A 17,217-nucleotide genomic window follows, 5' to 3' on the forward strand; every position below is an offset into this window, starting at 1 on the left:
GCTGGTATTGAGGAGAGGGCAGGCTGGTATTGAGGAGAGGGCAGGCTGGTATTGAGGAGAGGGCAGGCTGGTATTAAGGAGACGGCAGGCTGGTATTGAGGAGACGGCAGGCTGGTATTGAGGAGAGGGCAGGCTGGTATTGAGGAGAGGGCAGGCTGGTATTGAGGAGAGGGCAGGCTGGTATTGAGGAGAGGGCAGGCTGGTATTAAGGAGAGGGCAGGCTGGTATTAAGGAGAGGGCAGGCTGGTATTAAGGAGAGGACAGGCTGGTATTGAGGAGAGGGCAGGCTGGTATTGAGGAGAGGGCAGGCTGGTCTTGAGGGGAGGACAGGCTGGTATTGAGGGGAGGACAGGCTGGTATTGAGGCCCGTGAAACCTTTCCCCCCCGGCTCAGACACAGTGTGGGAATACCCTCTCTACCATAGACAGTCCATTCCTTTTGAATACCCCCTCTACCATAGACAGTCTATTCCTTTACCAATACACATGATACATGACCAGGGACAGAGTCGGCACAGAGGAAGGGAAGGAGGTGAGGCAGAGAGGGAGGGAAGGAGGTGAGGCAGAGAGGGAGGGAGGAGGTGAGGCAGAGAGGAAGGGAAGGAGGTGAGGCAGAGAGGGAGGGAAGGAGGTGAGGCAGAGAGGAAGGGAAGGAGGTGAGGCAGAGAGGGAGGGAAGGAGGTGAGGCAGAGAGGGAGGAGAGGACTAAAGAGTGGAGGGGAAGGGGGGACTGTTGTTTGAACAGTGGCACTTATCAGACAGATAGGGGTTGGAGATGGGGGGGGCAGAGAAAGGTGGGTAGGAGTGTGGGAATGTGTTAGTCTATCCACCACAGCAGTGTAACCCTAGTGTTGAGGCCATGGTAGTCTATCTAGCACAGCAGTGTAACCCTAGTGTTGAGGCCATGGTAGTCTATCCACCACAGCAGTGTAACCCTAGTGTTGAGGCCATGGTAGTCTATCCACCACAGCAGTGTAACCCTAGTGTTGAGGCCATGGTAGTCTATCAAGCATGTTCTGGCTGAGACAAGGCTACTTAAGCAATAAGGAATGAGAACCTGACTAAGGGCTGTTGGCTGTTCTAAGGCCCGGGGCGAAGCCAATGAGAGGGTGCTCTTAGGAGGGTGTTATTCTCCATAATTCCTGAATTTGAGGGCCTTATTGCTTTTATAAAACAGTCGCCAACATATTTAAAAAAAGATTAACGACATGTTCTCATTAAAAACATTATAGAGTAAATTCATACAAAATAGTCCGGGCAAAAGCCAGTCGTTAGTTCTAAGATTCTGAAGCTGCTAGCCAAATGGGCGGGACGTAGCCAAATGGGCGGGACGTACCTTCTATCCATTCTATTTGCAACGGTTGCTATGCTAAACAAATCATTGGCATGAAGCTATGCTCCTTCTCCTCTGCTAGCTAGCCAGCTAAAGCTAACACACGATCACATCCAGCAGCTGAAATGACAGCAAACTACGTGCACTTTCATTTGTTTACCTTTGTTTCTATGGCCATTTATTTGGATATATCCATTACAATGATCCTTTTAAATGAATTGGCCTGGATCAGAGAAAGCTGTCTGCCTCGTCACGTTCATATTTGCATTGCACAGTTGAGGATCACACAAAAAAAAACTAAAAAAATGTTCCACAGGTCGGAGAGGCATACAGCAAGGTTTAGATAAAACACCAGATGTTGCAAACCAAATGCTAGTCTAGTAGCACGGGGAAATATTGTCTAGACACTTTTTTCCAGGGGAGATTAGGTTTATAAATTGACTGGCTGGGATGTGGGACAGTGGAAGCGCATTGTTAAATCTAATGGAACAGGTATTACCCAGGGTGGAGCTATAACTCCCTGCTATCAACCAATCAGCATCCAGGATCCAAACAACCAGTTATATAATTACTACTTAGGTTGGCAACATGAAATAACCCTGTCCCTGACTGTTAGCTCCTTGTGCGTTACCATGACAGTGTTTGCTGACACTGACTCAGTGGATACCATGTACTGTACACTGGCTCACTGTCTAAGCCATGCTTTGAGAGGTGTGTATGGGCAAGAGTAGGTTAGCTCAGAGTGAGAGTGGCTATTGTATGAGGTTAACAGTCAAGTTAAGGACAGGCATTAAGGCAATAGAGGACAGGGACAGTTAGCTAGCTCTCTTACTCCTACAGCCCAACCATGCATACCAGCACACATAGGCCTACACACACTCTAACCTACCCTACAAACAGCTATTCACCAGAACTATGGGGAGCATCCACCCACACACAGTGTCATTTACTACTTACTGTTGTTGGCATTCTGCTGTCCCGCATTACTAACACACTAGGGCTGCTGGGAACCACACAATAGACTCCACACAAACACGCACAATATTGCCCAATGAGTTAAATATTAGCAGATGAATGATGGATCACCAAACAACTGTTTTTATAAAGCTATTAATGGGAATATTGACAGTTTCAAATCAACAAATCACTCATAATGTTGGGATGCATACGTCAGGGACACGTTCACCTTGGCAGATGATCACTGTCAAGATATGTAGCTACCATCACCAAATCAATAACAGGAAATGATCTAAAGTGATCACTATCTATGGGACTAATTTGCTGTACAGTATTTTAGGATTGTTTGATAAATAATATCTGAATGTAGTTTTAAGGATTGGCGCCCGAGCATAGTTTTAACTTGTTTAACTGCTCTCCTTGGTCTCTTTTGGGCAGCACTAGAAAAACTATTGTTTAGAATAAATACATGCAGGTGTGAAATACAAATGGTAGCTACTTACCCAGAATATGATGTTAAATCCAAACAAGAAGTATTTGACACTGCAGCTCACTTCGGCTCCTTTAAAATGCTGGCGTTTTCGACTGCTAACGTTACTCATCCTGTAAACCTTGAGGCTAGCTAGCTAGCTAACAATGTAGCACCACTGGTTAGTTAGCTTATTAGCTAACCTATAGTCACAGCAATGACAAACTAGCTACTAGTTGTGTAACACGCAGGCTAGCTAGCTCCATAAAACAACTCGAAACAATCAGCTAACTAGCTAGCTAGCTAGCCAACCAAATCACAAACACATCGCCGGCTAGCTAGTTAGCTGGAGTTAGCTAGCTAACGTTAGCTTTCTAGCTAACAACAGATCCAAAAGCACTTTGGATGTGTAAACAAAATATACATTCATCTGCGGTTCAGTGTATACTCTCCATAACTAAACAGATAGTTGACAGCTAAATCCAAATAATTCTTGTTTTGTTGATATATGGTCGATTTCTCCCGTTCACAGCATTTTATTGTTTTGCGTTTCACCTTTCATGTTGACAACAACCCTCGCTGTCATATGCACTGAGCTGAGGAAACACCATCTAGCTAAATGTCTGGACGTTTTCTTCTACAGCGACCTCTAGTGGAATCATTCGGTAACGTTTTTATCTACAGCGAACTCTAGTGGAATCATTCGGTAACGTTTTTATCTACAGCGACCTCTAGTGGAATCATTCGGTAACGTTTTTATCTACAGCGACCTCTAGTGGAATCATTCCGTAACAACACTGCTGGTGTGCTTTTTCCTGGTGCAGTACACAGACCAAACAGAACAACGGTGAATGATGAACATACCCTGTGAAAACTATTTAGCTATTTGAACAACATAAATACATACGTTACCAGGTAAGAGGCACTGCCAATTCCTGCATTTGTTATTTGACTGTTTAAAGTGTGACTTTTTTGTGACATAAACCTCGTACAACTACTAAACTAAAACTAAAATGGATAAAATAAAGCAATACAGAATAAGACCAAATGTGCAGCAATTAACAACATTAAACTTAGTTGTGCTGTGGGCCTATCAGTGATAGTCTGGCTAACGCTTAACTCTCCAAGTCCTCCTGACTTCAGAGTCTGGAATGATTGGATATTTGACGTTGTCGGCACAATGCATCTATAATGAAGGGGGCTGTGACTTTGCTCTCCTCTGTGTCTATTCTCACTCAAACACCCACAAACACAGCCACACACAGCCCCCGAGCGAGCTCAGCCCCCTTCCATTACAACGGTCCAGGGACGGCCTGTTCAATAGGGCGATATGGGCGACGCACTGCCAAACGGGAAAAGGAAGGGATTTTTTTTCTAATCAATTATATCACGGCAACAGTAGTTATCAGTGTTGTAATCTATACGTCTGATCTGCCACAGTGCCACACTGCCACTAAATGTCGAATCAGGCTAAAGTCGTGCTTCAAATGGCTCCACCCCCTTTTGGGGCGATTTCAGTCAGGTTGAAAATCGCCCAGAACTTCTGTCATAGACTCCCATGTAAAATCTATTTTTTTCAAATTTCAGAGCCTTCAATACAATCTCAATGGGTGTCTGTGGGCTTGCACTTACGCGCTTTCGTCATACGTTACGTAACCATGAACGTAACTGAGAAAAGAGTGGATTGTTTGAAAGAAGTTCCTTTTTGTCGGCGAACAAATGAAGATAAATTGGCAACGAAACAATTAGGACCTCCCAGACCAAATTTAATAATTCAACAGGTTTCTACTAAAGGCGGAAAGTCCTACACCCGAGGATTTTCCAAAAATTGGTACGAACGAAAAAAGACATTGCCACTCACTCAACTGGATGACGAGGGATACAGGCTAGCTGTCCGCCGCCACAACGATGAGGTTAGTGTTGATAATCACAAGTTTACTGGATGTGGATATGGTGTAATAAAGGCAGTTTATTCAGAGGTAAATATATCTGGAATCGCGTTCACGGACCCGTTCGTCAAACTCTTAGGGAGCTATAAATTAAGCCCCATTACTTACCATATCAGATAAGAGAAATTGCTGCAGCTACATATATTTTACATCCTGGCCCTACATAGTTCACTATTTGCATCACTTACCAAAATATTACATGTGGTCATATATGCTTGGAAATTGGAGATGCCATAGAACGTCAAAAAAGTAAACATTGCTGGAGACACATTGCCGTTTTGGAGAAGACATCGCGTTTGCTAGCGAAGAGATTTGTTGTGGCAAATGAACTTGGGCTGGGAATTGCCAGGAACCTCACGATAAGATATATGCATCAGCATTGCGAGTCTCATGATTCTATACGTATTGCGATTCGATACTGTGATTTTATTGCGCACCATATGTCTGTTGCAGAGGGATCAGAAAGCCATGAGAACGAGTTTTGATCAGTCATGGAAATAAAAGTGCTGAAAACAAATTGGCTCCCAATGTGAAAAGATTGAGAACAAGCTATGAAGGAACAATAATGGTGTTTTGGTGCAGGTACAGCCAACTAGCGCTAAAATATTGCGATATTGTCAATACAGTATATCGTAAAGTATCACTATGTAACTCGATTTCTTTCACCCCAATCCCTCAAATTAACGGTAAATAACTGAATTGTTTGCCCCACATTTAGCTAAGATGATTAGCTAGCCAGCTAAAATGTTTTATTTAGTTAGCAGTCGCATCTACAATAGTTTACTGTCAATAACATGTCTCCAAAAATGACGTGGTGTCTCCAATTGTGTTGACATTTTACAATTGCAATGCGCATCCATGAGTATCCACTTTCTGTAGCTCAGCTGGTAGAGCATGGTGCTTGTAACGCCAAGGTAGTGGGTTCGATCCCCGGGACCACCCATACACAAAAATGTATGCACGCATGACTGTAAGTCGCTTTGGATAAAAGCGTCTGCTAAATGGCATATTATTATTATTATTATTATTATTATTATTATCTGAAGAGAGCCCCGAAACATTGTGTGCAGACATTTTATGCAATAAATGAAGTAGGTTCAATCTAGTAGTTCTGATCTTCTGATTGGTCCTGATGAGTTGGGCGAGGTCCCCTGCAGGCTACTGTCACTGTTGCATTGGCTCTGAGTCGGGTTCTCTGTCTTCAAATGTTCAGCCTAAGAGAGGGGATTTTTGTGTGTGTGTGTGTGTGTGTGTGTGTTTAACAGTGATGATGTGTGTGTGTGTGTGTGTGTTTAACAGTGATGATGTGTGTGTGTGTGTGTTTGTGTGTGTGTGTGTCCTCAGAGCAAGAACTCGTGAGTTGGAAGAACTGAGAGGCCTATGGCGTGGGTGTTGTCCTTCGCCACCTGCTGACAAGGCTGACAAGATAGGACCCTTTTGTCCATTGTTATTGGATAGGAACAGAACTTATAACCAGCTCCTGACCTAAATAGATCTTAGCACAACATTTTACTCAACATATCATATTCCATATTCACTATAACAAATATATTTACTACGACATTAGCAAGAACCGCCACATCCTCAGCCGGCTAATCCAGTGTGTGAAGTTTTGCGGAGTGTTTGAGTTAGCTTTGCGAGGCAAAGATGAAACTGAGGGCTCCACCAACCCTGGTAAGCCAACACTTTTGAGATCAGTCAATAAATGCTTCTGGTATTGACTTATATGCTGCCCCTGTCTTCATGTTGTTGCTGGACATATCTTTTTTTAAATGTGTGTAGGTCACCTAAATCATCAGAAAAATTGCCCCTCCTGAGAATTTTTTCAGGAGCCGCCACTGCAACGGTCTCAATCGAAACAACAAGTCTCAACCCCTGAGAGAAAAAAAAAACATTTGAAAGAAACAATCAAACCCGTCGCTCAAATTCTGAGCAAATATTGCATTAACAAATGGCCTCCTTTCCAGACCAGTGTGTCACAGCTTTCCCAGAGCTGTTAGTCACGTGGGTTGCGTCAGCCAGGCTATATCAGTTATTCCTGACTTGTCCATATCTGACCTGTGTTGTACTGCCACCTGGTGTTATGTTAGATTACTACAGGTGGAGATACTGGTCATTAAAACTCCCCTCTTTAGTCCTACAGGTGGCAGTCTATGCATGGCTGTAAATCACTCAATCATGATTATTCCAATAATTATCCTCCCTCATTTACATGTGTATAGCTGCCCAATATGTAGGCTACTTCAGTATCTGATATCGAATCATATTTCAATAAGTCAGTATTTACATTTTTAAATTTTTTAGTCATTTAGCAGACGCTCTTATCCAGAGCGACTTACAGTTAGTGAGTGCATACATTATTATTTTTTCATACTAGCCCCCCGTGGGAAACGAACCCACAACCCTGGCGTTGCAAACGCCATGCTCTACCAATTGAGCTACATCCCTGCCGGCCATTCCCTCCCCTACCTTGGACAACACTGGGCCAATTGTGAGCCGCCCCATGGGTCTCCCGTTCGCGGCCAGCTACGACAGAGCCTGGATTCGAACCAGGATCTCTAGTGGCACAGCTAGCACTGTGATGCAGTGCCTTAGACCACTGCGCCACTCGGGAGACCAAGATGATGTGTAGCTACTGTCTGGCTATGTTCTCATGACAAAATGAGTTATCAAAATAGATACAGCAATACTCTAGGATTGCCTGAGGCTAATTTACTGCATAGTTCTTGTTATGTGGATAAAGCCAGTGGATGTTTAACTCTACAATCAATATAGTTGGTCCTCACCGGCTTGCTGTGTGAATGACAGAGTTCCCTCATCAATATATTCATCTTGTGAGATGGAGAGATCTGCGTCTCAAATGGCACTCTCTATTCCCTATGTAGTGCACTACGTTGCTCTATTTAGGGACTAGGGTGCCATTTAAGATGCAGCCAGAGTATCTCTTACAGACACCAGTGAGATAGCTGAATGGGCTCAGAAGCCCAGAGGTCTGCCTGACAGACTGTGATTGCTTGTTAGCTGCTATCTGTATTGATTTTCTCTTGGTGGCTGCTGCTGTGCTGCACTAAATGATTCTGAGTTAGTATGTGGTTATAGTCCTTTTTCCTCTATCAAAGACCACCACCATGGATACGAGCCATGGATACGAACCATGGATACGAGCCATGGATACGACCATGGATACGAGCCATGGATAAGAACCATGGCACGCTAACTAGCATAATGTGTCATGACAGAACACCATGAATTTAGGTATTCCAAGATTAGCCTGTACAAAATCTACAGCCTTCTTCCTGTTGTAATATCCAAGATTAGCCTTTACAACATCTACGTAGGCCCTCCGCTAACGTGTCGCGGAACATACCTTCCACGTCATTCATTATTTTCCATAGAATGCACGTTGATGATCTCTTACGTAATATTCCAGAATATCCTCTACAACATCTACATAGCCTTCTTACAGTTGTAATATCCAATATTAGCCTCTACAACATCTACATAGCCTCCTTATAGTTGTAATGTAACTGAAGTGTATTGTGACCTGAATTGGAAAGAGACAGAGATACAGAGACCACAGACACAACATTGACATAATTACTGTCATCGCTTTTATTTCATTTTTTTTGTGTTCAGTTATTTAAATAACACAGAATGCAGGAGGGGTACATGAGACCTATTGTTGATACACAAAATCATTGGTTGTTAGTCGTATTACCAATAAACCGGAACCAAATATAGGCTGTGTCCCAAACTAAGAAATCTCCCCCTCTTGGTAAAATACATTCTATTAAGAACTAATTACAATCAACACTTGGGATTGGGACTTAGCCGTCCTGTGTTGATTAGCAGGGGGGAGGGGGTCTCACAGGGGAGGGGGGGTTTACTCAAGGCTGAAACAAAGCCACAGTGGCTGCATCCGAAATGACACCCTATTTCTATTATTGTGTTGTTGATATAGCGTTGATTTTTCCCATTTGGACGTGTTGCATTTCATCCTTTCTTGTTGTGAATGTTCTGACAACAACCCTCGCTGTCACAAGGAAAACCAATCAGCTAAATGTGTTTACTCTGAATAGGGTGCTATTTAAGACGCAGCCGTGACAGTAAGAAGGTTACTCCTGCTTACCCAATGTGCCAAGTCACCGTAATACCAGGTGTCCCTGTCAGTCAGAGATTCAACACATCAGGGTCTTATTCATTAGGGCACACTGTAGCAAATTGCTGTGCAATGGAAAATAAATCATTATTGGACAAGCTCAGGTAGTCCCTTCCTGTTTCAGTCCCTTTTCTTTCCCTTTGGCGTCTAATGAATACAGCCCACATGTGACTAGTCAGTAATCTGCTGATGCAGCAGTCCCATAGAGCCCTACGTGTTAGGGGACAAGGATAGACCCACTCCTGTGGTCCTGTTCTGTTTGTGATCCTCCATGTGATCCGCTACGGGGCGGAGGGAGAGATGTTGGAATGATGTCGGTGGCCTTGGTGACCCCTTGCCTTGAAATACAACGCCTCCAGAGGGTTGCAGTGCAACGGTTACATTTACTGATAATTGTTTTTACTGTATAACATAAAAAGGCTATTATAGTGTGTCGCGTTTAGTGTGTGGCGGCGGTCTTACTGTTACTATGCCGATTATGGAGAAGCGTGAGGTTTCTGTGTGAATGACACCTGTTTCAGCCAATCAAAGTCAGTCCAATACTGTGAGCCATAGGAATATGGAATGAATCAAAGAAGTGCAAAATCAAGTGAAACTTGATAAAATAAAGTACAAAATCTAAAGCAAACTGAAATGTGCATGTGCATTTAGAGTATTGTTTGCAGAATACAGGCCTTGCTTCAGCAAGAGTTTGGTCATTTAACAAACCTACTCCTATCGTCCGATCCCAACCTCAATCCCAACCTCGATCCCAACCTCGATCCCAACCTCGATCCCAACCTCGATCCCAACCTCGATCCCAACCTAACGTCTGACTGCAACATTCTCTCAACCATCTCTTGTGGAATGCCTCTTTTTATGAATCTTTCCTATTGGCTGCCTTGATCGTCATCGTTGTGGTACACACAGATGTTTGTCTCTACAACATTAGTGACAACAACCCTTGGTTTCTACATGCTGTATTTGTTGTCATTTTGATGTCCCCAGCCATTGTTAGTTTGTTGTTGGTGCCGGACAGTCGACATATCAGTATTAGAAACGGTAACATTGTGTCCCATTGGTTAACATATAAACCTACAAAAACCTTCTCAAAAGTCAACACTCTGTCTCTGTCTCTCTCTTCTACCTCTCTACCTGCCAATCTGTACATTCATTTGAAACAAAGCAGTACATAAAACAACATACAGTAACTGTATATACAGTACATAGAGGTGATAGATGCATTATCGCACTGCGATAGGTAAAGACTGCATAAGAAGCTTTGTATTTTTTTTCCTGTTCAATAAAAAGGATATACTGTGCTGTAGTGTATGTTTTTGGCCATTTGTGATGTCATCAATACCACAATAACGCCAACGTTCCTTGATCCTTTGCATAGTAAGGTTATGGAATGGGCTCCCGAGTGGCACAGCGGTCTAAGGCACTGCATCTCAGTGCTTGAGGCGTCACTACAGACCCCCCTGGTTCGATCCCGGGCTGTATCACAACCGGCCGTGATTGGGAGTCCCATAGGGCGGCGCACAATTGGCCCAGCGTCATCCGGGTTTGGCCGGTGTAGGCCGTCATTGTAAATAAGAATTTGTTCTTAACTGACTTGCCTAGTTAAATAAAGGTAAAATAAATGGGTGTTTATTTGTATTTTTATGGTAGAGAAACTACACTGTAACCAGAGCCATATCTATACAATGTCAGTGTATATATATGGCTCTGACTGTACCCATTCTATCATAACATGCTCATTCAGCGTGAAGAGCCCATCTTTGTTTTCATAATCGAATAACTATCACGTCAACTTTCGAAGGGATTTGTTGATGAAAGCGTAGTCCAGTAAGCTATAATATTATATTTACAAACTCCTATACCTGCCTCCCCGTAGCCACCACTGCTACTACGGTCCTGAAACTGATCCATCAATACTCTTGTTTGCGTCCCAAATGACACCCTATTCCCTATTTAGTGCACTACTTTTGACCAGGTTCCATAAGGCTCGGGTCAATGGTAGTGCACTATATAGGGAACAGGGTGGCATTTAGAATACGGTCTCTCTCTCTCTCTCTCTCTCTCTCTCTCTCTCTCTCTCTCTCTCTCTCTCTCTCTCTCTCTCTCTCTCTCTCTCTCTCTCTCTCTCTCTCTCTCTCTCTCTCTCTCTCTCTCTCTCTCTCTCTCTCTCTCTCTCTCTCTCTCTCTCTCTCTCTCTCTCGCTCTCTTTCTCTCTCCCCAGTTTGACCTGTGTCAGACCTGCAAACATCATGTCAACCTATGGTTTAACTGCATTCCTTTCTACTCCAATGTATACCCAGCAACATTTAAACATATATCCAAAATAACTGCAAAAGCCTATCTACGACATCACATTATCAATGCCTTATGTGGGGGAGAAAAAGTGTAACACTGTTTTTGAAAACATTGCATCATTCCATATATTGTCTTTGGTATTTCTTTCTAGCCCTTTGGACTTTTTTTGGGTACAAATTAGAATAAACAATTTCTTAGAGTAAACTTAAGTAAGCTACTGTAATAATTAAGATTATTCATGGACATTTTGTCTTAGTCAAATGCAAGTAAGCTAGTTTTACATTTCAGCAATTCCTGAATACAACAACACATTTTGTTTTTCAATTAGGACCAAATCTAAAGTTGCAGACAAGTCGCTTTGGATTTTAGAAACCCTTACATATTTCTGTGTAATAAATGTACAAAGTATTTTATAAGATGTAAGAATGAGAGGCAGAGGAAACAGTGAATTGTCCCTTCAATCTCCTCTCAGTAATCCCACTGTTGAGCTTGCTCTGAGCTTGATGGTCCTGGACTCTTCTATAGCCAGCCAGCCAAATCAGTGGGTTTTAGTGGACTTTAGAATCACCAGACGGGTTGCTTCTACGTCCCAGCTGTGTTGTAAGGGCAGCAGGTTATTTACTCTGTGGTCAACATAAGGGCAGCAGGTTATTTACTCTGTGGTCAACATAAGGGCAGCGGGTTATTTACTCTGTGGTCAACATAAGGGCAGCAGGTTATTTACTCTGTGGTCAACATAAGGGCAGCAGGTTATTTACTCTGTGGTCAAACATTATTGTCCCTTACTCCTGGATGCTCCAAAGCAACAAACACACAAGGTCAGTTCCTTTCAAAGTCCTTTCCATATCTCACCTGTGGGGCAAGCGCTGAGCTGGCCCTCCATCTTAGATGATCCTATACGTCAATGAATTGAAGAATTGCCCAAAACCCACCAGTCCCTTTATCAATGTTCTGTCTGTTTTCTTTTTCTCTCTTATTGGGCAAGCTCAATGGTCCTTTCTCCTGACCCTCTCTCCCAGGCTCCCCCTATAGGTCGGTGCCAACACTGCCCCTCTTCACCCTCAGGCTGCCGCCCCAGCCCCGGGGACAGGTGTTCTGGGTACGCTGCAGTCCTGGAGACCTCAGCCCAGAGTCCTCCGACTCCACCGAAGCATCCGAGTCAGTGAGGGACCTGGTGTTGTAGAGCCTTACTGGGGACCGGATTACCCCTGTAGGGGTGGGAGGAGGGCTGGCGAAGGGGGGAGACTGGCACCCCATGGCCCTGGACTGGTAGGGGCTGAAGGGGGGTTTGGAGCTGCTGCTGCTGTGGTGGTGCTGGGAGTCGTAGCCCTGGTGATGCTGGTGGGTCGGGTTGCCTCCTAGTGGGGAGATTGGGAGATTGTGGCCGCTCAGAGCACCTGGGGACGGGCTGTTTTTACGTTTGGCCGCATTGATGATGTTCTTGGCTAACAGGCGGTGGTTTGCCTTGGAGTGGCTGGGGCTGGGGCTGGGGCTGGGGCTGACGATGGGAGACTGGCATCTGGAACCCCAGGGAGGGGACAGGGGTGAGGGGGAGAGAGGAGACGTGATGGTGCCTGGGTGAGAGGGTCTGGAGGAGGAAGAGTTGGAGATGGTGGTGGAGAAAGGCTTGGTTGTCTGGTTGATGTTAGGGGATTGACAGCGGGACCCCCAGGGAGATCTAGGCGATACAGGTGAGGTGGCAGTGGATGGTTTAGGCCTGGATAAAGAGGCTGTGGAGAACGGTTTGGTGGTCTGGTTGACCACGGCGGGGGACTTGCACCTCGTCTCCCAGGGTGGGGAGACAGGGGAGGTGGCTGTGGAGGTGGCCGTCGCCTGGTGGAGGTGCCTGGAAGAGGAGGAGGAGGAGGGGGTGATGGTGGTCTGGGGGGTGGGGGACCAGACCCCACTGTGAGTGGGGGGTCCCTCTGGGCTGCTGAACCGACGGGGGAACTGCGGTGTCCTGGTGGGAGAGGGGGTGGTCGTGGGGGTGGTGGTGGGGGTCGGGGTTCGGGGGGACTCCTTCCTCATCTGTGGAGAGAGAGTAAAGAGTAAAAACACATGTAAAAGTATAGAGACATTAATGTAAGACACCATGATGATGTTAAACTAGGGTATAGAGACATTAATGTAAGACACCATGATGATGTTAAACTAGGGTATAGAGACATTAATGTAAGACACCATGATGATGTTAAACTAGGGTATAGAGACATTAATGTAAGACACCATGATGATGTTAAACTAGGGTATAGAGACATTAATGTAAGACACCATGATGATGTTAAACTAGGGTATAGAGACATTAATGTAAGACACCATGATGATGTTAAACTAGGGTATAGAGACATTAATGTAAGACACCATTATGATGTTAAACTAGGGTATAGAGACATTAATGTAAGACACCATGATGATGTTAAACTAGGGTATAGAGACATTAATGTAAGACACCATGATGATGTTAAACTAGGGTATAGAGACATTAATGTAAGACACCATGATAATGTTAAACTAGGGAAAAGAGACATGAATGTAAGACGAGCGAAATGCCTTCTACGCTCGCTTCGAGGCAAGCAACACTGAACCATGCATGAGAGCACCAGTTGTTCCGGACGACTGTGTGAGTAAGACCTTTAAACAGTTTAACATTCACAAGGCCACAGGGCCAGATGGATTACCAAGACCTGTATTCAGAGCATACGCTGACCAGCTGGCAAGTGTAAGTGTCTTCACTAACATTTTCAACCTCTCCCTGACCCAGTCTGTAATACCTACATGTTTCAAGCAGACCACCATAGTCCCTGTGCCCAAGAACGCCAAGGTAACCTGTCTAAATGACTATCGCCCCGTAGTACTCACATCTGTAGCCATGAAATGCTTTGAAAGGCTGGTCATGGCTCACATCAACACCATCATCCCAGACACCCTGGACCCACTCCAATTTGCATACCGCCCCAACAGATCCACAGATGACGCAATCTCTATTGCACTCCACACTGCCCTTTCCCACTTGGACAAAAGGAACACCTACGTGAGAATGCTGTTCATTGACTACAGCTCAGCATTCAACACCATAGTGACCTCGAAGCTCATCACTAAACTAAGGTCCCTGGGACTGAACACCACCCTCTGCAACTGGATCCTGGACTTCCTGACGGGTCGCCCCCAAGTGGTGAGATTAGGCAACAACACAGCCGCCACACTGGCCCTCAACACGGGGCCCCTCAGGGGTGCGTGCTTAGTCCCCTCCTGTACTCCCTGTTCACCCACAACTGTGTGGCCGCGCACGACTCCAACACCATCATTACGTTTTCATGCGACACAATGGTGGTAGGCCTGATCACCGACAACGATGAGACAGCCTATAGGGAGGAGGTCAGAGACCTGGCAGTGTGATGCCAGGCAAACAACCTCTCCATCAACGTCAGTAAGACAAAGGAGCTGATTGTGGACTACAGTAAACGGGGGGGAGCAGGCAAGACCCATTCACATCCACGAGGCTGCAGTGGAACGGGTCGAGAGCTTCAAGTTCCTCTGTGTCCACATCACTAAGGATATATCATGGTCCAAACACACCAACACAGTCTTGAAGAGGGCACGACAATGCCTCTTCCCCCTCAGGAGGCTGAAAAGATTTGGCAGAGACCTCCTCAAAAAATTATACAGCTGCACCATCGAGAGCATCTTGACTGGCTTCATCACCGCTTGGTATGGCAAATGCTTGGCATCTGACCGCAAGGTGCTACAGAGGGTAGTGTGCGTACGACCCAGTACATCACTGGGGCTGAGCTCCCTGCCATCCAGGACCTCTATACCAGGCGGTGTCAGAGGAAGGCCCAAAAAATTGTCAAAGACTCCAGCCACCCAAGCCACAGACTGTTCTCTCTGCTACCGCACGGCAAGCGGTACCAATGCACCAAGTCTGGAACCAACAGGATCGTGAACAGCTTCTACCCTCACGACATAAGACTTCTAAACAAGACTGCTAAATAGCTAATCAAATGGCTACCCAGACTACCTGCATTTAACCTTTTTTGCACTAACTCTCTGGCACTGACTCTATGCAAACACACTGGACTCACTTTACCCCTACCTATATGTACAGTACATAGCAACCTCATTTACCTCGTACTCCTGCACATCGACTTGGTACTGGTACTCCCTGTATATAGACATGTTATTTTCTACTCCCTGTATATACCCATGTTATTTTGACTTATCTTTAACTCTGCATTGTTGGAAAAGGACCTGTAAGCATTTCACTGTTATTGTACACCTGTGGTCTACGAAGCATGTGACAAAAAAAAAAGAAGATTTGATTTGAAGACACCATGATAACGTTAAACTAGAGTAAAGAGACATGAATTTAAGACACCATGATAATGTTAAATGAGGGAAGATATGTTTTTTGATTGACAGTGCTGTATGAAGTGAAATATACAACAGACAGCACAGCTGGTACTTAGAGTATAGGCTACAGAATGACCTCAGAACGTTGTTGTAATGAAGGTATTTTTGTATTTTTTTTGTGTATTTATTAAGGATCCCCATTAGCTGCTGCCAAGGCAGGGGTCCAGCAACATTAAAGCAGTTATACGTATGCATGGTATTGTGCAGCTTGGTGAAACACATTTCATGAGAGAAGTCATTCACAAGAGCTCCTTGCACACACTGCAACATTCGGTATACACACGTGGTGTATAGAAGGAAAAGAGAGCGAACTCTCCATTTAAAATGTTCTAATATATTGATCACGAGCTACAGAGGAATTTAGCTCTATTCGTTCATCTCATAAACTTGGCTACTGTTTTCAACAACGCTACACGGTTTCCTTGACAAGACAACGACAACTTGGGCTGAAACAGACTGCATAGCAACCCCGACTATCAGCTCCCATCTGTGTGTGTCTGTGAGCCCCTGCAACCAAACAGGACACCTGGTCTGTAGTGTCCCTCTCACGTTACCGCCGTTTGGCCCAGCTGAGGTGACTAACCTTTATGGGGATCTGCTGTTCCCTAGGCTCCTGAAGAGCTTGGTAGATCCACTGTTCCCTAGACTCCTGAAGAGCTTGGTAGGTCTGCTGTTCCCTAGACTCCTGAAGAGCTTGGTAGGTCTGCTGTTCCCTAGGCTTCTGAAGAGCTTGGCACTGTGGATCTGCTGTTCCCTAGACTCCTGAAGAGCTTGGTAGGTCTGCTGTTCCCTAGACTCCTGAAGAGCTTGGTAGGTCTGCTGTTCCCTAGACTCCTGAAGAGCTTGGTAGGTCTGCTGTTCCCTAGACTCCTGAAGAGCTTGGTAGGTCTGCTGTTCCCTAGACTCCTGAAGAGCTTGGTAGGTCTGCTGTTCCCTAGACTCCTGAAGAGCTTGGTAGATCCACTGTTCCCTAGGCTCCTGAAGAGCTTGGTAGGTCTGCTGTTCCCTAGACTCCTGAAGAGCTTGGTAGGTCTGCTGTTCCCTAGACTCCTGAAGAGCTTGGTAGGTCTGCTGTTCCCTAGACTCCTGAAGAGCTTGGTAGGTCCGCTGTTCCCTAGACTCCTGAAGAGCTTGGTAGGTCTGCTGTTCCCTAGACTCCTGAAGAGCTTGGTAGGTCCGCTGTTCCCTAGACTCCTGAAGAGCTTGGTAGGTCTGCTGTTCCCTAGACTCCTGAAGAGCTTGGTAGGTCTGCTGTTCCCTAGACTCCTGAAGAGCTTGGTAGGTCTGCTGTTCCCTAGACTCCTGAAGAGCTTGGTAGGTCTGCTGTTCCCTAGACTCCTGAAGAGCTTGGTAGGTCTGCTGTTCCCTAGGCTCCTGAAGAGCTTGGTAGGTCTGCTGTTCCCTAGACTCCTGAAGAGCTTGGTAGGTCTGCTGTTCCCTAGACTCCTGAAGAGCTTGGTAGGTCTGCTGTTCCCTAGACTCCTGAAGAGCTTGGTAGGTCTGCTGTTACAAGAGAGTTTCTTATAATGTTAAGCTCTTGATACAGGCTTTGCTGATACCCGGCAAAGAATCCTGGCGAGCTTTCTTTTCACCTTGAACTAGTGTTGATCAGATTCAGAGTACGACACTGATCTGAGGTCAGTTTT

At 45.2% G+C, this 17,217-nt stretch overlaps 2 protein-coding genes across 3 annotated transcripts in view; both read right to left on the reverse strand.

Annotated features, from left to right (window-relative positions):
* The window catches only part of LOC311105085 (tetraspanin-17), a 51,748-nt gene extending 48,400 nt beyond the window's left edge, over positions 1–3,348 (reverse strand). For both annotated transcript variants that reach the window (XR_014610212.1, XM_084147078.1), the window contains exon 1: positions 2,793–3,348. Coding sequence is in view for 1 of the 2 variants with exons in the window: in XM_084147078.1 (XP_084003204.1) it covers positions 2,793–2,891 (99 nt within the window). In the remaining variant the exon portion in view is untranslated. The remainder of the gene's footprint in view (positions 1–2,792) is intronic.
* Positions 3,349–10,988: 7,640 nt separating this feature from the next.
* LOC311104972 (uncharacterized protein) overlaps positions 10,989–17,217 on the reverse strand; it is a gene marked incomplete at its 5' end in the record, with an annotated part of 41,368 nt that continues 35,139 nt past the window's right edge. The window contains one exon of the mRNA XM_084146960.1: positions 10,989–13,189. Within this exon, the coding sequence (XP_084003086.1) occupies positions 12,188–13,189 (1,002 nt within the window). The 3' untranslated portion in view covers positions 10,989–12,187. The remainder of the gene's footprint in view (positions 13,190–17,217) is intronic.

The sequence above is a fragment of the Coregonus lavaretus genome (assembly GCF_964263955.1).
Source record: "Coregonus lavaretus genome assembly, chromosome: 29".
Taxonomy (NCBI): Eukaryota; Metazoa; Chordata; class Actinopteri; order Salmoniformes; family Salmonidae; genus Coregonus; species Coregonus lavaretus.